Raw genomic sequence first — 22,582 nt, forward strand, 5'->3', positions numbered from 1 at the left:
TTTGTTCAGTCATAACCTTTGTTCATTTTTTGATAGAATTGAATTCATTTGGAGCCTTTATTTCTGCTTAGCCCATTGTTGGTTCTTTCCTCACTGAAGTGATTTCTGTGCAAAGGCTGCCTTACCATCCTTGCTGAACAAAGTGTGATCGTAATTCGGCCCAGTTCCTTCTGTTCGCGTCTGACCAGAGTCCACGGTCCACTGGAAAGTGGCATTCTTGTCAGGGTTTAGTCCACAAAGGCTCGTTTGAAAGTTACAGTTACCTAAAAGGACCAATAGAAACTTATTCACTTAAAAACAGGAAAGAAAACAAACAGGCAAATAAACACAATCATAGAAAAATTATCATAGCTATAGAAATGCCAGGTGATTCAGAAGAATGGAAAAATGAAACAAACAAGTTATTGAGAAAATTTGACACTTTGTGCATGTTGGGACATTTACTTTGTTTAAAAAGCAGTTGTTTTGAGTTATTATTCTATGAGTTAGTAAAAAAAAGAGACGTCTGATTAGAATAGCTGACTAGGTCTGCAAATTAACCAACAGAAAATTAGTATAGAAGAAACACTGAAATCGTTCTACCTCTGAAAGATCTGCATCTATTTTGTCCAGTGGAATCTTTGGAGGTACACGCTAAATCATTAAGATTGCACCTGGCAGATACTGGAAACCAGAAAGATGAAACGCTACGTGAAAACCACTGCTACGTAAAAGTCTGACTTGCAAACTTTTGTTTAACTTAATTACACAATTAAGAGGGTCACCACTAATGACTGGCTCCCTTCATAAGGAAATCTATCTGAAATTACATATAAATCTCTTCTGATAAGGGAAACCCCTTGGGAATCTAGATATAGGAAATCCTGCAAAACGTGCGGAGAACCCTTACTACGATTTTTCATTCTCTTCAAGACAAGCAAACAACATGCAGAGCCTTACTTTTTCTAGCAGACATGGTTACCCAGCTGCTAACCGTTTCTTTATGCTTACTTCACATCCTCATCTTGCTTACCGCATATAGATGGTGTGTTAGTTCTATCCTTGCAGAAGGGTGTTTGACCACAAGTGTCTGACCAGGGAATGCACGATCCATCAAGGCACTGATGACTAGAGGGACATGGATTCTCTGCCAAAAAAAATTATCATCGGTGCATTTAGTAACTACCAAACGACGAGAATCTGGAAAATTGCTATTTCAGTGGGAATCAACTGTCTAATTGACCCGCTTGAGCGTAATAGTCCGGGAAACTGCTGTTTCACTAATAGTCTAGGGTCCCTAGCAGTCTACATTTTCTAGACCATAGGGATATCTTCTGCTTCATGATCATTTGACTAAATACAAACAGTCAACTCACGACAGTTGCTTTCATCATCTCCGCCAGAGCAATCCTCGTTACCGTCGCACAAAGCCGTTGCTGGGAGACACTTTCCTCCTTTACAGGCGAACATACTGGAAGGACACTCACAATTCTCTTCATCTGAATGATCCTTGCAGGCAAAGTCGCCATCGCACAACAAATTCCTCTTGATACATTCGCCGTTCTCACAGGTAAACTGATCTTCGCTACATTTGAAACCTAACACAACCGGAAAATTTAAGAATCACCGATGGAACAAAGGGGATTTGATGAGCAAGTGGAATGTTTGTTAAAAGAAACTGAACGTAAGCACAGAAGTTGATCTAAAGTTTCAACATACATCAGCCATTTTAGTGGTAAACTTTCAGCTGGATGTCTTTCCGTAAGGTCTAAGATTGTGTAGCTGCGGTCATTAGCTTGAAGCTAAAGCTATTTTTCTACCATGAATCATCCAAAACAGATGCACATAGAATAATCAAATATTTAATTAGCTGTTATTTCTTTCAAACGTCTGGGCACTGAATGCCATTTACTTCATCGGCTTGTAAAAATACAGGTAACAAAGATAAATAACAGAAAGTACTTCACGAATTCATAATGAAAAACAATGTTCTTAATTTATTTTGAAGCCATCTTTTACTTTTAATGAAAACATAATCACCTGGTTGGGCAAAGTAGGGTCGTAGTGAACAATTCTCAGTAGTTATAGTGACATCATCAAATGCAACGTTAATTTCGTCTTCAAGAACGCCTTCTCCTTTAAAAATTATCTAAAAGAATAAATCCCATAAGAAATATCAAGCTTTGATTAAATGTGGTGACGTGAGTTCATTTCGTCCCCATTTCTCAGTTCTAACCTGAATTCCTTTGGCTCCATGCCAAGCAACCTGAGCCGCTGACCATCTTTTACCGTGGTTTCCAGTCAAATTCCATATTAACAGATCCTCTTTATTTGTCTCCCGTAGATAAACCTCGAGGGTCGGCTTCGACTTAGCAGGCATGAGGTAATTGAAACGCAGACACAGGCTCACGGATCTATGGAACGGTTGCTCTAGCAACAAAGGACTGTCCAATTGTGCTTTGTAAGGGCCATCAATAAAAGCAAAGCTACCTATATTGTAAAAAGGAATCTTGTACAGTTGCAGTAACACATCGCGTTTTCAGTGAGCCAAAGCTGAAAGGACCCGGGAAAGTGTGCCTGGAACGTGTAAATGTTCATTGTCTCGCCAGGAGAGTTTTGAAGAAACAAAACTGATTTTCAAGGCGGCTGGAATAGCACAGCAGCCAGAGCCTATCACCTTTCCTGCCACGACTCATACTCATGGGGCACGAAAGACAGACACATGGAGTATCTAGCAACGGAAAAGATTTGTGCCTTCAATATTCTTCAGATTTGTGCATTTTTGCCAAATTTGACGCTCCTGTCAAACTACGTGATCATGAATCAGTACCTATGTATAGCTCTGAGATTTCCCTCTCTCCTTACAACTAACCTGGAAAGTTAACAAAGGGTTTAGCACTGGCTAAGTTCCACTTGTTGGGCATGCCATCAGGGTGTGTCCATCCATGACAATAAGATTGGAAATAACACTCTGTTAACACCACGGCTAGGAAGTAAATAAATGAAGTTATCAATATTATTATTTTTTTTAAATCAGAAGACATGTTAAAAATTGCACGAGAAAGGAATTCACCTTGAAGATGGAGATGACCTAACACCCTCTGATCGACAATACTCTCCAGATTACTTGCAAACGAAGAGGAAACCTGTATTGATATGCAGAAATGTTAGGGGAATAGTACAATGAATAATATGGTTTGTATAAGGACCCTTCCTTTGGTTGTACACAGTCAGTACATCTATTCCTCTAAATTTCAAGGATGAGCCATCTTGACCTCACGCTTTGTCAATAACGCCTATATACTGACCTTCACTGTAAAATTTCCTGGCTGTTTGACTGTGTCAAAAACAGCCGTGAAGGATGTGTTTACACAAGAGAGGTTCACTGCTGGGTTCACTGTTATGTATTGTCCTAGCGTTGAGATATTCAGTTGTAGCGGGCAGTCTGGGCAATACAAACCATGACAACAGAACTGGAAGAATCCTATTTGAAATGAAAGTAGTGACGTTTGTACGCTAGGTTTGACGCACCATATTATTAGAGTACCATGTTATTTGTGTTTTTTTTCTCCATCGAGTCGGATGAAATGGTGTCAGACTCATTCTCGTCAATTAACAAAGTTCACTTTTCAAAACTTAAGCCTCTTTTTGGATAATAGTTTCATAGATAGTACTTCCGAGTTTACACATGACAGCCTCACTGTCTGGTGCACCATTTTGTTTTCTCCTAGCGTTGAGATGTTTAGTTGTAACGGGCAGTTTGGACAAAACAAACCATCACAACAGAACTGGAAAAATCCTATTCAAAATGAAAGTAGCGATGTTTGTATGTTAGGTTTGACGTCTATTAGGGTACCACGTTATTTGTGTTTTTTTTTCTCCACTGAATTGGATGAAATAGTGTCAGACTCATTTCCATCGACTACCAGGGTTCACTTTTTTACAATTAAGGTATGGGTCGCACTTGGGCAAAGTTTTCAACTTTGCCGGCGAAAAAAACACAGAAAATTTGAAACCACAACCGGAAAGCAAACTTCTGGTTTCAACTATCAGGGTCGCTCTAGATGAAAAAATATGTCAGCGATGACACTTTGGTAAACCAGACACACGTTTATCCACAGGAAAGAGCAGTGAGCTGAAAAAGGAAAACAAACGTTAAAAAAATGCGTCCCGTTGAAGCATTGTTAATAACGATCACGTTGATCCTTATTCTTCTTATTCAGTTAAATCACGAGCACCTTTTTTGTCTTTCGTATGATCAATGAAAGATGGGTTAACACCTGTTTAACTGTTTTGACTGCCGCTATGAAATTGGTCCGCTAGTCAGACGAGCGCCGGAGACGATGATGAAGCGGAATTCTGCGAAGGGCTCTCAATAATTCCAATAGTTGCCCCTTCAGGACCACAACTTTGGCCTTGAGGGTACACATATTGTGAATACTCTGCGTTGCCACCGAAATAAACCGGGAACTGTGATAAAATTGTAATAATAAAATCCACGTCCGTCCATGATAAAGAAAGAGCGCGAACTGAAGCAGATCTCGCGCGCTGTTAATTTTATTGCATATTATCTGTTTGCTGTTACTGACAAGCGATGACAGTTACCGCTGTGATAGCTAATGTTTAGCCCGAGTTTTCCGAAATCTGCCTGCCCCACCCAAGCACTACGGCGTCTTTGATGTTTTGGCCGGTTTTCAAAGTTTTTGCGAACCGGAAAAGTTAGGGTCGCATTAGGAAATGTGCCCCGATTACAGATTTTTACACCAAAGTGACCACATTTACACCAAACTTTTCTAAGTGCGACCCATGCCTTTAAGCCTCATTTTGGATAGTGGTTGTAAACGGAAACGGAAACGTCGACACAAAGATAGAATACACTCTCCCTAAAATAGCAATACTAATAATAACACAAGTTATTGATCTTAATGATGATGATTGTAATGCTAGCAAATGTTAAAAACGACGATAATACTGTCACAGTTTTTAAAACTGTAAAAGAGAAGCTGAAAGACTCGTTGAGAGGTAGGTGATTTTTGATAGTAATGCTTAATTATTCCTGGTAATTTAGAAGTGCATGAATCACCACTATTAACATGCAAGACCTGATCAACTCACCTGAAATGCGCAATTCCTTACCAACGAAACCAAGTATGGATGATTCGTGATTTTCAAGTGTCACTTCTAGTTTACGTGTCCCTATCAGAATTGAACGAAGAAGCAGCTTTAATAATCAGTACAGTGCAGTTCTGAATGATTCTTGCTTCCCGGCCATGACAGCTGTTACATCTAACAACAGAAGCGCACGCCATACCTGGTTTAGTCCAAAATAGTCTTTTTCTTGGAATAGGCCTTTCATATTCACCATTTGGTCTACGCATACCCAAAGATACGTGGTCTCTGCCTCCCATTTCTCTCATAAAGATTTCCATTTGGTAAATGCGGCATTTGTCCAAAAATATTGGTTGTGATGTTTGCTGGGCTTTGTATCTTAAATAAACAAAACAAAACAAAACAAAAAAAAACAGCGTAACTGATCTAAAAAGAAGAACACCTAGAAACCTTGAGGTGTATACCTAAAAGCCTGTGGCTGTTTTCTCTGTATATGAAACGAACAGGAGTAAGGCTACTAAGCGCTGGACTGTTGTGCGGAAGGTCGAGCGTTCGAGCCCCGGCCGGACCAACACTCAAGGTCTTTAAATAATTGAGAAGAATATGCTACCTTTATTGAACATCAAGAAATGGTTAGATATTCTAGTCTTCTCGGATAGGGACGAATAAATAGAGGTCCCGTATCCTGCAGGGTTAGGGGTAGGAGACGTTAATTTCCCACGCATGAGATTACTGCGTGATGGATGTCCTTCCCTGGGGTGGGATGGGTGGGTTTCCACATTTGCATTTAAACGAGCTATCGCTTATATGCGATATGTGGTTAAATAAAATTACTTACTTACTTACTTCCACCCTCTCCTTGGTTAGTTACCTTCTATTTGGAAAGGTTTACTTTGTGTACTTTCAAAAAAAGTTTCGTAGTAAAGACCACAGCTTGAAGATCGCACAAAGGTTCTGACCTAGATCCGGAATTTAGGGTGCGTAAGAATTGGTCGAAAAAAGTTTTCCCGAATATCTTTGAACGTACTATGATGCACATCCAAGTTTCAAGCGACCCTAATCGTGTCTATTATTCTTTTGCGTGTCTTACTTGTCCCATTGTTGATGGTAAGTCCATCTTTTAACGGTGATGATTAGTTGCCTAGACACAGTCTTTTCTGACTTCTTATCAACAGTTTCAATGCCTTCCTCAGTAACATGGTCCATCCATAGTTCACATAAATCATCGCATGCCACGTAAAATGTGTAATTACCACTCTCAGGAACCTGTAGAAGGAAGGAAGAAAAACGACCTAAGGCTACACGAGATTGTATTTTCGGTACTTCTTTTCAGAGAAACTATTTTGTTGTCTAAAGGCTGATAGTTTCGAAAGAAACTGTTTGGGGCTGCGTTGGTGGGGGTAACGAAATAATTTGGATATATCAACAAAGTCGAAATGGTAAATTGGCCACCGTAACGATTACAAAAGCTGACGTTTCGAGTGTTAGCCCTTCGTCGGAGCGAAGGCCGGGCTAACGCTCGAAACGTCAGCTTTTGAAATCGTTACGGTGGCCAATTTACCATTTCAACTTTGTTGATATACCCATAATATTTTTTTGTCTCTCTGCTTTTCCACCCATTCAAGGTCACGAGATTTTGTAATTGCATGGATGGAAGTTCTGAAAAAGAAAATGCTATTTTTCGACTTCTGTATTCGTTCAAATAATGAAACCCTACCTCAGATTTTTCTGTTGTACGATTTTGGTAGATGACGTTTTCACGAAAGCTTAAGGGTGAGGCAGTCATTAACTACACAGAAAAATCTGTTTTTGTTTGTAGAGGTGACTTGTATTCACAGTTGTAGTGAAAAAATTACCTGTAAGTAACCAGTCAAACGTTGAATGTAATTTTCTGCCACATTTACCGGTGCATCGAAATCTCGAAGAGTTATTTGGCTTTGTGGTGTACGTCCGAAAGCAGGATCATCGCGCATAGGTGGTTCCCTTAGAGTGTCGTAGTTAACGTTGTACCATGTATCACGCCAAACTCCGTGGATTTCGCTGGTGAACTCTACAAAAAGCAGATAGATGGAAGCCAAATGAACGAAGATGCACATCCCATAGGAACAAAAATGTCATTTGAAATGCATGATGTGTACAAGAAGTTATAAGTTTTTGGACGATAGAGTTATCAAATCATCCCTGAAGCTTTGCAATCGTTCGTTGTTCAATATTATGAGTATATGTGTATATTCATCTGGATAACTGTTCTGAAATTTGCTATGTTAACAGTAACAAGCAAGGCAAGACATCATAAATCTCGTTCCATTATCTTGTGACCAAACGATGTGGCAATTATAAAACAAACCTGCGTCAGAGACCTTTCTCCTTACGGTTTCTTTGGAAGAGGAAGCCTCGCAGACACACTTCAAAGGCCATGGATACCATAGTTGTGTGCACACTTTACTTTAATCATTTTTAAAATTAGGTGCAACTGGTGAAACTTACCAATTGTGCGAATCACAACCTGGCAAAGAACTAGCGTGACATTGCTACCAATCAACTTGAATGTCACGTAACGTCCACGCGCTGGTGGAGAACAGCGTACTTTGTAATGTCGCGGCTTTCCATAGGACACGGAATTTGTACAAGATGGATGTAAACTGGTTTTATCAGTGGATACGCCGATGCTAAGAATTCCATTATCTCGTGGACAGCAGTCGAGGTTTTCGGTGATCTCAACAGATTCAACGAAGAGAGGCTTTTCAAGGGTCACCTGCCACCAAGGGTTGGACTCCTATTCGAAATGAGGGCAAGAGAAAAGCAATGAAATAATGAGAAGAACGACAAACAAGTCAAATATTCAAAAAACAAACAAACAACCATCACAAGGACGGACAGACGATTGTCTGAGTCACCATCAATCAAAGATTCTGATCATTTCATTTACTTTGATAAACGAACTAGCGATGTTTATAATATAGGTCATGTGATATCTCTCCTATTACATTATCTCTTACCTTCTTTGACCTAAAACATGTGGAAAAGGATCCGTCAATCGCCAGAAAAGGATAATTTGGTAGCAGAACACTCGATCGTTGGAGCGAATTTTGACGTGATAAGGAATTTTCTGAGAGAGAAAAAAAATGGTGAACTAAAGAATCCGTTGATACCAGTTAATTTTAAGAAAATTACTTCTTGAAGAGTAAGAATTTTTTTTTAAAGTCTTAGGTCGTATCAGAAATCGGTTTAAATGAGGTTTTTTTATGTCTTACAATAACAGTTTGTTGATAACAACCTAATTGGCTATTGCATGCCAAACCATCTCACAGGAAGTATAGACTTTGGGACGTACCAGCACGTTTGGAGCACAGAGCATTCTTGTACGTTTTGCAGTCTTCATTCTTGATTCTTGGCGAATTAGCTGAGAGAACTGCACAACTCTGGTCTCCATGGTAACCAGAAGGATATCCATGCGTCCAAAAGGAAGCGTTCAACGGGTTGCCATCGATCCAAACCCAGTCGTCTCGCGCCGAAAAACCAATGTATAAGCTGTACGGCTTTGGCCTCATTCCTTCCAGCTTGTTAGATATGGCAGATCTCAAGCCTTCCCGAGATACTTTGGCTAGTGTACCACCTTTTCGACTGCAGTCTATTTGAGCGTCTTTCCATGAAAGTGCGCTCTGGGTGTGAATAAAGAAACAACCGCCATGGAGATGGAAGAAATTTGGACCACATTCGAATTGTGCTGTGACAAAAAGTTAAGGAAAGGATTTTTAATATGAGACTTTCAATACATTTGCATATACAGTCGAACCTCGATTATCTGGACTATTCGATTATCCGGACTTTTTTCTCTGTTCCCAGTTATTTTCATGAATATTAGTTAGTTGTGATCTTGAAAACTCAGAGTTGCAAAAAGGCCAATAATCCTTTCAAAAGACTGTTGAAACAGCGTATTATCCTGTGCGCTTTTCAAAATTCGCAAGTGCGACGAGACAAAGAAATATTCGGATGCGTTATTTGTAAATACATACAGGCTGTGTAGATATCTCAATTAAAATGATGTTTTCTTTGCTGCATACCTTTTGTTTACATTTCTATCTCATTAATATTCATATTTTCGATTATCCGGACTCTCGATTATCCGGACTATTTACCGAGATCCCGACGAGTCCGGATAATCGAGGTTCGACTGTATCAAGGCTCTATAAAGTCCTCTAGTTAGTAATTGTTATTTATACAGAGTAAACCCTTTGGTCAGCGAAAGGTCTCTTTAAAGACCTATAAATCAGTACTTTTGAAGGTTTTTCAGCAGTTTTAGTTTTTAAGGATATATTTGCATTCGAGGCATGTAGGTATATTCAGCAGAAAGATTGGGGCTTTTTAGCATTTTAAGCAATAGAAACGTTTTAAATGCCATTACTCATTGATTTGTGTGTAGAAGTATTCAACAACTCACCAGTTTGATTACACCTTGACTTGACTTTGATTATTTGGTCCACAGATAATGCCTGATCGTACACCTGTAAACAGGATATCCTGCCACGAAAGAACTTATTCGATCTGGTCGAACCTCCAATCAGCACTTCTGAAGCAGTACCTAGTTCCATTTTTACTTTGAGAACTTTTTGGGTGACTACGCTATTATTGACAAAAATAGTTGCAATCCCTGTGTGGTAATCGTATGTTGTTCCAATAAAGTTCCATATGTCTGAGTTCAAAATGTTTTTCTTGTAGAGAATATATTCCTTTGAAGTTTTCCTATCCATGTATGTCACTTGAACACCAAGTGATTGATGAACCACCATCAGCGAGGAAGTGGAAAATCCATTAACTGTTTCATATTTGTAAATATACCCAGTGGAGTTTTGAAGATACACCCAAGCAAAAATACTAGTAGAGAACCTTGTGTCAAGTTCTCCGTTATTTCCAAGGTGCACAAAACTGTCATTTATACCACTGAAGAAGAAGGAGCCATTTAGATTTTTCCAAGGACCAGGCGCAAACGTAATTTTATTAGACTTAGCTTCAGTGGCTCCGTTTGGACTCAAGTCCACCGTTCCATTTGCACCCCTCAGAGTAAAAAATGCCACTGGCATAGGAACATCTAAAAGAAAAAAAATAACGATTATTAAAATTTTTTCTCATGATTGTCAAAGGATAATGGTATTTAATACGTCTAGTATAGTCGGTAAAACATTTTGGAAACAGAGCAATCAGGTAAGGTACGGATGCTCTACCTTAGAACTCACTCTGTCTACATGTTCGTATTTCTTGCTAATGTCTAATTTCTTATTCAAGGGCAGATATCTCAGCAACTTGTACAACCTGAGGCTCTTGAGCATTATCTCAGAATGGAGTACCATACTCGAAATCAACGCGAAGAGGACTCAAACTCTGTATCAAAATGGAATTAAACATTGAACATTTCAAAGTGTTACTCTGGAATTAACCAAAAATTATTACCATAAAGACGTTTTTATTTGGGGAACTGAGATACTTTTTATTGGATAGATTTTGAATTTTAAAACGTATCGCTGGTCATCATACCAAGTGGCTGTTCACAGATGTACCCTTTCAAACTATTGCACGGTAGATCGTTCCATCGCCATCCAACCCAGTTTGAAGACGATCTTATCGCATTTAGGAAAGACCCACACTTTCCATCTCCACTCGGTTCTCTCGGCCCCCACAGATTATTCGTGACCACCTGGCCATCTATCCAGACCCACTTGAATTGACTGGTCAATCCAAGATAAATTCCACCGTGGATGTCAAATTTTAGTTCTCTCATTCTATTGGCTACGGCGTCCATCGTGGACACGTCATTGAAAACGGCAAGGTCGGCGTTGGATTGGTGGCAAACGTTCCGTGCGTCACTCCACTTAAAGGTTGATGTTAAATAGAACAGAAAGCACGAAGTACCAGCTCTGTACCAGCCAGGTTCACATCCAAAGGTTATATTATCGCCTAAAAAATAAGACCTGAGTTTCATTTCTACGGTACAGTCCGAAAGACATCAATTATCAGACATTGGTTTCTTATTTATGTCACCATCGCTCATCGAAAAGGTTCCTTTCCCTTATCTGCTCTAAAAGATGGCTTCATGAATGAGCTTTACAACCACTGTTAGGTTTTTTCAGTCTATGGCGTTCGAGCAGAAAAAACCCTTTGCGAGTGTCATCTTTTGCATTCTCACCTGGTTTAGAAACATTAAGAGCATAAAAGGAGAATACAGTTTTTCTCCCACAGCAACTGTCATTTCGGTGATTATGAAGACTCATCATCTGACCATGCGGACCTCTATCAATCATATAAATCTTTCGAGAGTTTTTCTCCGCGTCACTGCTTAGGACAACAACATCTAGCGGAAAGCTTGTGTAATTAACAACATCCAACTTTGGTGTGACGAAACTTTTTTCTTTCAGCACTGCAGGGTAGATAAAATATGGTTTCTCTTCCAGATTTCCCCGAGGTCTCTCCAGAGTGAATCGAAATTCCTCGGAGTAAAGGCTGTGGTCGGAGGGCTGCAAACCTATTCGAAAGGTCTGGCCCTTGTACGAAGAAACGTAAAAGGTTTTTGATTCTAGAAATGAAATGGGTAAGATAAGAAAATATAATACAAGACTGTGTAAAAAGTAGAGAACAAGTTTAATTGCAAAGACAAAATAGAGAGGGAAGGACAAACTAAAGAGATTAAAATATTTTGATATTTCGGAGATATACACCTCGTTGGAGATAAAGAAAGTCAGCCTAAGATTGCTGAAGGGACCAGAAGCAGAAAATTATTTTAGAAAAAGGACAAAGATATGTCTTTAAGGAGGGCTAGTCATTTCAATTAAAACCATTTAAGACATATTCGCTTAACAATGTAAAGTACAACTTGAAACTGAAATCGCAAACCCAATGCATTGTTTAAATGGTAGGGAGATGTACCTTTTTGGAAACAAGTTCCCCTTTGGAAGGTGAGGTCGTCAAGTGCTGCATCTCCAGAAAACCCTCTGCCTCTGATACCATCTATGACTACCTAAAGAAGATAATCGAGGTAAAATCGTGCCCCATTACCAGCACTTCTGTAAACTATCACTCTTGCGGGGTACATCACCAATGAAGACAATCATAGTAGACAAATGTTTTACCATGTTTGGTAAAGAAATGTTTAACAGGTCAGACTGAGCGGAAGATTTACAGCATCAACGCCAATCTAAATTCAATAAATTCTTTAGAAGTACCTATTAAATTAAAGGCAAAAATGTTGGGAATTGTTCAAGATCTAAATAAAGTTAGTTGCGTAGTTGTAAAATTATAAAAACATCTTTAACTTCCAATAAACCTACTTTATACCGTCCTGTCTCGCTGAAACTAATTTGCTCGCGTAACCATTGATCTCCTCGATCCTTAGACTGAAGCCAAATCGGTTTAATCCTGTTTTCCTTATGGCTCTGTACGTAGATAACAACACAGCTCATGGTGGAACCAAACATGTGATAGTAGAATGTCAGGCATTGTGGTCCCTGCAACCATGGACTTTCGAGCCTTGCTGTGTCTCCACGGCGTCTAGGAGCCGAAGCCTCAATATAAATAAACTTTCCAGATCCTATGTTTGGAAATAAGATGATGAATAAGCATTTGATGACATCGTGACCCGTTTTATGGCATCGTTCTTTCAGTTTAAGTTTCTTACTTCTTTCTCTGGTGAAACCTTCACGTTTCAAAATCGAAAAAAATGGGATCACGCGAAGAGCAAGCACAGTTTGTTCAACGCGATAATGAAATAGAGCTAATCGAGATGATTAAAATGATAAAGTTTCATAGGTATAAAATTCCCTGTTTGTTTCTTGTCACTAAACCCTTATTTCTTCATCAGGAAATCTTCAATGTTCTCTTCAAGTTAGAACCTCTTCAAATGTCATTATATACCATTTGTGCTCTCCTTCAAAATTGAAATCTGCTTTCATCGTTTTCGAATTTTTCAAATTTTTATAAAAGAGCATACTTTTTTTAAAAGATGATTTAGGGGCTATCTAGCAGCCTCAGGATTACAACGTTGGTGAACTTTGGTTTTGCTCGACGCGACCTGATTTGAGTCAGTTTAAGTAGCAAAATAGCATACCTTTTGACAGCTGTTTTTACTTGCCTTTTATTTAACAGATTTAGACATAATTTCATCTTAAACTAGGTTCTCCAATATGGCAAAAGTAAAATCAGAAGAAGCAAATTAGACTTGAAAGCATCTATTTTTTTTCAACACTTTTTAGAACATTACCTGATGTATGATCAGCTCTTGGCCCAGTTTCAAAGCTTGGAGTGGACATTCCAATTAACCATTGAAAAGTTGTCTTTGTATCCGGCTTCCAAAAGCATAAATGGGAATCAAAGTTGCAATTTCCTAAAAGACGACGAAGAGAAAGATATGAATTGGTGCTGATTCAATTGTGGTACAGTTTTGTACTAGGAAGTCTTCATTACTTATGGCGGGGGGAGGACCGGCAATAATAATGGGGGGGTCATTAGAAAAATTTGGGAATAATGTAGGGGGTCAAAAGCTTTTTGTTGTTACATATTATCTACAAATGTGGGTTTAAGTTTGTAGAACGTTTCTACTACCCGACATACAAGATACTTTTTCACTTCCTAACCCAACTGCTTTTGATATTCCTTGGGGGGAGGGGGGCTAGCTATTTTTGCAATTACAACTAGAAGGGTGATGACATTTTTTATTCTTATAGAGCAGTGTCAGGATATTTTGTTTAGTCTCACAGAAAATCTTGCCAGCCCACCCCCTCCCATAAATAATGAATGCTCCCTTAGACATTTTCCCAACGTAAACACTAAAAAATGGAAAAGAGAGTAAAAAACAAAAAAAAAAACAAACAAAATAAAAAAGAAAAGAAATTGAACAGCGAGACTCAATAAAAAAATCCAGATGAGTCATAACTCATCTTATTATATCGCTCGCAGCGCCCGTGGGCAAGATGAAACGAATCCTGTGTTCTGATTGGCTACCCGAGCGGGCAAGATGGGCCCATCTCGCCCGCTCGGGATTGCCTGCATTGATCTCGCGCATGAAAAAAAAAATAGAATTAGAACTACGTTCGTAATTCTTGGACAATTTCGGCGATGGAAACGCAAAAAGTGGCAGAAGATAGTCAAAACGGAGAAAACATAAACGACTCTCGTGAGTTTGTTGCGCTACAAACACAGTTGGCTTTCTTTCCAGGCTCTCGAAATAAATGAGTCATTCCTAATTCTTATTAAAGCGAAATGTCTTAGCGGTATAATAAATCCTTTATTAACCAAGCTTGTTCTCGGTCAAGATGGCTGGAAATTAGCCTCGTTCTTTTTTCGCATTTTTATGGACGTCGACTTCGTTTCGGTCCAATAATAAAAATGGAAAAAATATCCAGCCATCTTGACCTCACGCTTGGTTAATAACGCATATATCTTGAGGTGAGTTCGACCTCGAATCATAATCGAAGATTTTAAAGGGGGTGAAATGGAGAACAATGTCTTAATCGGAGAATTATGGAAAAACGATTGTGAATGTTGAAAGATACCAAAGAAATCCACCAAGGAAATCAACTAAGCAGTGGTGCAAGTTATTGTAAAACAAATTATTCAGCAGATATGTACCTAACTGATCGCTTGAGGTTTCGGTTTGATTTAAACACATTCCATCCGTCAATATCACATCATCGACTGCAATGTCCCCTTGGTAACTCTGGCCAACGACTCCTCGTAGTACTACCTGCAAAAATGTTGCCAGATATTTCTCATTTATTCTTAACATTTTTGGTCTCGTAAACTATTGCGATTTATGCGTATTGACATTAAATTTGATCTCGTGTTATTATCATTTCAAATTGTCTGGACACTTGTTTTTGCAAGAACGCCCGCAAACAACGAATAAGGAAAATTTCTGCGCCTCTATAGCCCATAACATTTTCGTAAAAATTGAAAGAAACATGAAAACGTTGGCACGATATATCTATTTTTTATTCCGAGCAGATTTCTTCAGTTTGCCCATCTATTTCCTTTGGACTCTTCTTAATTTTCTTCTAATTCGTTTTTAGTTCGAAGCTGTAGCTCTGACATCTAACTTAATTTCCTGACTAGACTATCACGAGTAAACCCGGCCCAAATTATGGGAACAGTTGGTTGACCCCAGCCGAATTCTGGTTGATGCTTTTTCTTCTTAGTTTCTGTGGATGGATGTCATAAACTTACCAGGATCATCGAGTGATGCCAAGGGAAGAGGAGGCTGGGAATGTAAGCCTGCAGAGGAAATAGTTTCTGTCGAGAAACTCATTCCACCAGAGTAGATTACCCAAATGAATCCAGGAGATAATCTTACCTGAAACTCGCCCACATAGGGTATATCGACAACGGCCTTTCTCCACTGGTTTCCTTGGTTTCCTTTCCTTTGCCAAATCAGGGTATTATGTAGTTCTCCCGCAGCCTTCATTAAGACATCAAGTCTTCCTGTGTGTAATCCATACATGTGATAAAAGAAGTGTAAACATTTTGGTCCCCAGATGAAAGGACTCAGCAGCTCTGCGAACTGATTTTGTGTTGCTGGATGTGACGCACTGATGTGGATGTAACCTCCACTTCCTGTAAAGATATGTGCGAATAGTTACATGCATTGATAAGCAGCTGCAAAAAGAAAATTAAGAGCATTATTGTATTTAATATACAACGGCAACACTTGCCTCAGCTTTAAACTTAAAGTGGAGAAAAGTCACTCTAAGCGGCGAGCAGATGGTAGAATTCGGTTTAGATGTTGCTCAATTTGCAAAAACTATTTTACCTACTCAGTAAATACAATAAATGGAAGGCGGATAAATAGTTAAATTAGCAACATCACATCCTGCCATTCAAAGCTTAACCAATAGCAGTAAAGTTAGTAATCATTTTTTCGACGGGTAAACTTGGATAATTTGAAAAGGAAGTCGGCAGAGTCAACTTTGGAGAATGTTGTTCGGGGGAACCTTGGTAAGCAACAAGTTATTTTGTGATTATGTTAACCAGTAGTTGTGACTTCAGGCGAAACTTATCGCTACTTTTTTACTTTTCTCATTGTTCTTTTAATTGCCACGTGCTCGTTTTCCAAATTGAGATTATTCTTTAAGCTATGATCGCACGTTACTTAGGTAATTTCTTCACGTAATGATTTCAGCTGACCGCTTCGATATAAGAACGCCTCAAAGAACAGGAAAAAGATAAAGAAAGAAAAGATCCTATGTTGGTTTGGTGTTTATCGTATACGTGTGTATCAAACCGGGAATCGAGCGCCAATTCTAACTTGAAAAGAAACATTTACAGCTTTGCATCTCAACTATCTCATCAGCTTTTCAACCATTTGATTTGGATGTCAGATGACATCATGTTTCTCTTGTGTTTCTTGAGCTTAACAGAACTGATTTTAGGGCGTCACCATTCTCTACGTACCTGAGTGGTTGCTGCTTGGTCCTGTATTAAAACTAGGGGTAGCTCCCTGCCGGAGTAGCCAATCAAAATTATTCCATCTCTCTTCATTCCGCCAGTTACAAAGTGTTTTGAGATCAAAGGAGCAGTTTGCTAGAAAGAAAAAGGGTGACTAAATTTAAGTTCTATTAGAATGACACCACTTTTAACCAAGTTATCTTGGTGTATAAGGGGCTCGTCGTTCAACATCCTCGTGTCAGTGGTTTTCAAGTCGCGATAAAACATCCAAACCAACCGAGCATACGTGTTTTGGTAATCATGTTCACGAGCTCATTTTGAGTAACATCTTCAACGAGTTACGAAATGGCTAGTTTTTAAACAAGGTTTGTACGCTCCAAAAAAAAAAGTCAAATTCCATGAAAAAAGGGTAGATAAATGCAATAAAAACAACAGACAGAATCCATAATATTCGAGGTGTTGTCTTCTTATTCTTAACAGATTCCATATATTAATAACAAGTTCAATGTCACCTTTTGAACGAATTGTTTTGGTTACGAAAATTTGAGACAAACAAAAGACGGGATATACTGCAGGGCAGTTAAGACTGTATATACATTGTAATTTCAATGCCTGAAGACGCTACCTGTTAAAAAAAAAACACTTAAAATTATTGGAATGTTCACAAACACCAAATCCATTTTACGGGAGTGCCGTTGGGATGATAGGTTTAGTGGAACCAAAACATTTTCGGACGCATTTTGCGAAAAAACCGTTTATGCGACCATTCCAAAGAGCAGGCAGCTGCATTTAACAATGCACAGATTCAAACTAGAAAACTAAAACGAAAGTGCTGTAACAAATATAACCTTGGATGTAAAAATGAAAGGCATAGACAACTTATCAACTTATTTGCTATATCAAGACTGTTTTAATTCCCAAATGGGATATTTACCTGTGAGGTTTTGCGAAGAGACACCATTTGTTGCAAGAAGCACATGCGTCAAAAACCATAGCGAGAATCCTTGGAGAAACGTGACCATAGTAATCTTGAGCTGCGCACTGTCTAGAAAGTTGAGAAGAACGATGATAAGAATACTTAAAATTTCCTTTCAGTCGATTATCATTATGATTTTATATTTGACTGGATGCCCGATAAGCAGTGATAAACAACAAACGAATGTCTTAAAATTTCTGCTCCCGCTTCCCGCGCTCTCCCGTCCTTGTTCTCCCACTTCCCACCCTCTCCCGTCCCTGTTCTCCCGGGCTTCCGCCCCCCTGCTGTCCCCCTCCACAATAAAACCGACAAAACCCCGGAGCTTCTAGAGGAAATGCGCAAGCTGAATGCACTCCTATTTACCCTAAAATAAAAAAAGTTCGAGACGCTTCTAAAAGCACTTGTTCGTTTAAAGCCTGCTTTTAGCCACGAATGGTCAATTATCAGTTTGAGAGAGAAATCTTTCAAAATTTTTAATCTTGTAGAGAATCTTATCGCACTTCAAGAGTTGAGAATATTTCGATGTCCAAATCGAGAATATTCCGAAAAGGAGTCGACTGTTTGTGAATCACAAGAATAAAAGTCAAGCTAACCACAATTTTGCAGGTCTGTATTATAAGCACTCAGTGGAAAATGAAGAGAAGTCACGAAGCATTCATGACCTTCAAGTGCAAAATGAAAAGAAAAAAAAAAAAAAAATAAAGAAGCAAGCAGTAGGCTTATTTTTGAGGTAAGCCATAAGTCATGTGTTTGTTTGTAGTCGGAGTGAACGTAGGCCAGGGGCCCGTTTCTCGAAGGTTCCGGTAACTTAACGGACCCGTAAAGCTGTTATATTTTCTTTTAAGATGGCGATTTCAAAAGTTTTGAAAATGATGGAATAAAACTATCAGCTACAGAAAGAAAAAGGACTTGTTTTGGGTGCCAGAACCTGCTTCCCTATCCTTTAAATTTTGATTTTAAAACATTGCTTCGGGCCCGTTAAGTTACCGGGACTTTCGAGAAACGGGCACCTGGTCAGTCAGATATTTCTTGCGTATTGGATTTCGCAACAATAAGTAAGTCAATATTGGTCGACACGAAATTAAAAGTTTTAAACGTAATAAGCTGTTATCTATATTTAAAAGAAATCTTCACATGGTTAAATTAAGTCGCCGAGCAATGAACTCATATTTTTACGTCATTCCTTAGGGTCGAATGACTCTAAGAAGGAAGTGTTTTAAGAATATGGAACGAACTCTAGACTTTTAGATCATCAAATGGCATTAGACTGTGTACTTGTTGTGATATTGTTGACGCTATGCCAATTTCATGATACTTTTTTGGCTAAAAATGCAGTAAAAAGTGATTTCTTTCATCGCTCCGACGTCACAGGCTGTTATCTAAGTTTACTTTGGGGCTCTAGTTGTCCCTTTATTTAGCATCAACTATAATGAAACAAGTTAAACGGATGTTTCTCGCGTGGTTGGAAAGTAATTAGCAGGTATCCAATATTTCCCAATCACATTAGATAAAGAACTATTATGTAGCATCCATGTTATGCTTGTAATTATTTGAAAAAAAGCCAAACTCAGACAGATTGTTCATAGTATTTCATACTGGTGGCGTTTTCAGTCCATTCACGATAAAAAAATTTGAATTTTCACTCTACCTTTGGTTTGCGGAAAAAATGACCATTGCATACCGGAAAAAAAAAAAACAGAAAACGTGGATAGGCTACCGTGGTCGCAGAAGTTTAAAAGCCCGTTAACGAAGCACTCAAACACTGAAGGACAAAAGTGCGATCACTCAGCACGCCAATAAAGTATTACTCGTGAAGCTTCCATAAAATGTTGTCGAGATAAGGAAGAATTGGAGCTCAACGGCAGCAAAACAACACAAATGATTCTCTTGTTACATACTTGATCCGGCACCTCTTGACTTTTAAGGAACCGGCAAATATACAGCAGATATTGCAAATCTCCAACTTTATCCTTCTTTTTTTCAACCTGTTTTACCCGAAGAATTACTGTCAGAAATATCACTTGTACCGAATGATAAGTCTCATGGTTTGTACTCCTCAACAGCCAAATTATTAAAATGTTCGAGTACCGTCATAGCTCCTGTCCTTTAGCTACTTGATACATCGATCAGATCAGAGACTTATCCATCACAACTCAAAATTGCTAAAATTACACCAGTATTTAAGAGTGACGATGATACTGACGCAAACAACTACAGACCTATCTCTTTACTTTCAAACTTTAACAGAGTATTCGAGAAAATGATTTACAACAGATTGGCGAGCTACATAAAGAAACACGAACTTTTGTATTCCTCACAATACGGCTTTCGTAAGGAGCATTCAACCCAGTACGCAATATTGGACATTGTTAATGATATACAGGCAAACATGAATCAATGATTGCTATCTTGTGGAATATTCATTGATCTCAAAAAAGCTTTCGACACGGTCGATCACGACATTTTTCTTGATAAACTCGATCACTATGGCTTTCGTGGATTAAGTAGCGATTGGTTCTCCTCATATCTTAGAAATCGCACACAAACTACCAACGCAAGTAGGCCATTGTATTTCAGATAAAGCTGTCGTTGGATGTGGTGTTCCTCAAGGATCAATTCTTGGACCATTACTTTTCTTGCTATTTGTCAATGATATCTACAGATGCTGGAATAAATTTAAGTTTTACCTGCAGACGTCCTAACATTTTGTATGCGAACGAAAATCTGAAAGACTTTGAAACAATTGTCAACAACGAGTTACAAAACCTTTATAACTGGTTGACAGCCAACAAATTAACTCTTAACACTAAAAGATCTAACTTTGTAATTTTTCATCCTCACCAAAAGCGACTGGCTAACTAACTAAAACTCTGCATTTTCGATAACGAAAAGAATAAATATGTTCGTCTCGAGTCTAAGGTTTACATAAATTATGTGGGCGTTCCTACTGATCAGAATCTCTCTTGGAAATACCACATTGATTCTATTGCTACAAAAATTAGTAAAAATGTTGGGCTATTTGTAAAGCTACGCCACTCTGCACCTTGAAAAATACTAACGAATATTTATAAGTCATTAATCCACCCTTATTTAACCTATGGTCTTGCCGCCTGGGGTCCGGCATTGATGACTCATCTTAAAATTCTTATTCTTCAGAAAAGAGCCCTTTCGTCTGCTGTACTTTGTAGACTGGCATGACCATGCAATTCCTTTATTTCTTAAAGCAAACGTGCTTCCGATAACTTTTCTTTATTACGAGTCGGTACATACTAAACCTATTTCAGAAAACGTCTAATATTCATTTACACAATACACGATCGTTTACGTCTGGTAAGTTTTATGTTAAAAGCTCGAGATTAGAAATAAAAAACAATTCCTTCTCTTTGATGGGAGTAAAGCTGTGGAATAAGATACCAAGCTGTAGAACGGATCTCCCAAAGAAAGCTTTTAAAATAGTCCTTCGCAAATTGCTATTTGATATCTTAGAAAAAGAAGATAACTATATTCAAATCCCCATGATCATTAAAAAGGTAGGTACATAGATACACTTTCTAAGTTTAATTGTCTTCTTATCTTTTTCTATCTGACTGTGTAAATAAGGACTCCTTGTCCTTAGATATCAGACGATTTATGTTATTCAGGTACTTGTCTTGCCCCGCCACGATTAGCTTTCTAGCTATTTGCGGGGGAAACTATCCCACTTTAATTTTATGTAAAAAGATCAAAGAATAAAAATTGTTGTTACTGTTGTAACAATCACTTGCCAAGCCATTAATGTGCGTTTGTCGTATATTTTTGTAGCGGACTTACACAGACAGTTGTCGCTGTCGTTAATGAAAGCCAACTTAGACAGATGTTGCTTGTGTGGTTGGAAAATAAAGCTGACGGAAAATAGCATTTATGTAATATTTCCCGCTCTCCTGAGATAAAGAGCAATCATGAAGAATTCATGATCTGCTTTTTAAAAGGCGAAAAAAGGAAACAGAAGTCTTTTTTCTCTCAGAATATGCCAATTAGAAAATAGGTTTGTTTATAGACGAAGTCAAAAACAAATGTTTATTGCTCATTGAATTTCAGTACATTAAGGAAGTCAACGATCGTCGACTAGAAATTCAAATGGTAAAACGCGATGAGAAGTAGCTATCTATTTTCAAAGAAAATCCTTACATAGTTAGATTGCGCCTTTTTAATAATTTTTAATAATTCCCATTATCTAAGATTTTTGACGTCGAATGAATGAATGAAGTGCTCTCAAACATTTGAAAGACTTCTAGAGGTTTAAACATATAATCATGCGCCAACTTTTCGCCACTTATTTTCATTAAGAATGCAGTAAACGGTAATTTGTTCATCTCTTGGCGACATGGGTGGTTTTCTAAGTCTACCTCCAATTGTCCCGTTATACCACATCAACTGTGGTGTAAATTTTGCGCTAAATGCGGGAGTATCTTTCAGGTCTCTACTTCGACAGGATAAGATCTCCTTGCCAAGCCCACTATTTTCTAAATTTCAGAACATTTGTTGAGCGTCCTAACCTTTAAGCAGACGTTTCCTCTCCGTAACAGTGCATGAAGGATGTCCTCCACTGGGTTTCTTGCTGACACTGAGTAAGAATAATGAACACAATTCTGTTTCCAATTTTACGACGCGTTTGGCATAATCAAATAAAACACCAGCTGTTATAATTAATGTTGACCGGAAGTTCCTGCATCGCTTATCGAACGTTTCAAATGAAGGACTGGTATATGAATGAGAAAATTTTATTGTTTTTGAAGAGAGGCTATTTTTGTTTTCCCTGGAATACATTTTCTTAAGAAAAATTTGTTCAATTCATTGCATGTGGGAATTTTGTGTTTCTCTGCCTGTCTTATGACAATTTTCCCTTCTCATGGATAAAAGTATTATCACAATGGGTTTTTGATGACCAAACATAAAACGGAAAAATATGTTTTTCATCATGTCCCGAGTACGGGACAAAGAAAAAATAGTGTTATGTTGAATCGAACTACAGACCTTCAATTTCATGTGAGAACTCAGAATTTTTTTCTTTGTCCCGCGCTCGTGACTAGAAAAAATATCTTCCTCTTTTTT

At 38.4% G+C, this 22,582-nt stretch overlaps 1 protein-coding gene across 1 annotated transcript in view; it reads right to left on the reverse strand.

Moving 5' to 3' along the window:
• Window positions 1–22,582, reverse strand: part of LOC111320000 (MAM and LDL-receptor class A domain-containing protein 1-like) — a 52,297-nt gene that overhangs the window by 22,289 nt on the left and 7,426 nt on the right. The window contains exons 3-29 of the mRNA XM_088756575.1: window positions 22,027–22,094; window positions 17,450–17,560; window positions 16,522–16,650; window positions 15,425–15,684; window positions 14,704–14,818; window positions 13,337–13,459; window positions 12,404–12,667; window positions 12,007–12,093; window positions 11,270–11,656; window positions 10,621–11,040; window positions 9,530–10,177; window positions 8,423–8,815; window positions 8,088–8,197; window positions 7,576–7,864; window positions 6,945–7,138; window positions 6,179–6,354; window positions 5,291–5,466; window positions 5,095–5,175; window positions 3,288–3,463; window positions 3,053–3,125; window positions 2,852–2,965; window positions 2,216–2,469; window positions 2,020–2,128; window positions 1,356–1,577; window positions 1,013–1,126; window positions 583–663; window positions 126–263 (exon numbers count right to left, since the gene is read on the reverse strand). Coding sequence (XP_088612701.1) covers window positions 126–263; window positions 583–663; window positions 1,013–1,126; window positions 1,356–1,577; window positions 2,020–2,128; window positions 2,216–2,469; window positions 2,852–2,965; window positions 3,053–3,125; window positions 3,288–3,463; window positions 5,095–5,175; window positions 5,291–5,466; window positions 6,179–6,354; window positions 6,945–7,138; window positions 7,576–7,864; window positions 8,088–8,197; window positions 8,423–8,815; window positions 9,530–10,177; window positions 10,621–11,040; window positions 11,270–11,656; window positions 12,007–12,093; window positions 12,404–12,667; window positions 13,337–13,459; window positions 14,704–14,818; window positions 15,425–15,684; window positions 16,522–16,650; window positions 17,450–17,560; window positions 22,027–22,094 — 5,312 coding nt within the window. The remainder of the gene's footprint in view (window positions 1–125; window positions 264–582; window positions 664–1,012; window positions 1,127–1,355; window positions 1,578–2,019; window positions 2,129–2,215; window positions 2,470–2,851; window positions 2,966–3,052; window positions 3,126–3,287; window positions 3,464–5,094; window positions 5,176–5,290; window positions 5,467–6,178; window positions 6,355–6,944; window positions 7,139–7,575; window positions 7,865–8,087; window positions 8,198–8,422; window positions 8,816–9,529; window positions 10,178–10,620; window positions 11,041–11,269; window positions 11,657–12,006; window positions 12,094–12,403; window positions 12,668–13,336; window positions 13,460–14,703; window positions 14,819–15,424; window positions 15,685–16,521; window positions 16,651–17,449; window positions 17,561–22,026; window positions 22,095–22,582) is intronic.

Source organism: Stylophora pistillata, chromosome 4 (genome assembly GCF_964205215.1).
Source record: "Stylophora pistillata chromosome 4, jaStyPist1.2, whole genome shotgun sequence".
In the NCBI taxonomy this organism is placed as follows: domain Eukaryota; kingdom Metazoa; phylum Cnidaria; class Anthozoa; order Scleractinia; family Pocilloporidae; genus Stylophora; species Stylophora pistillata.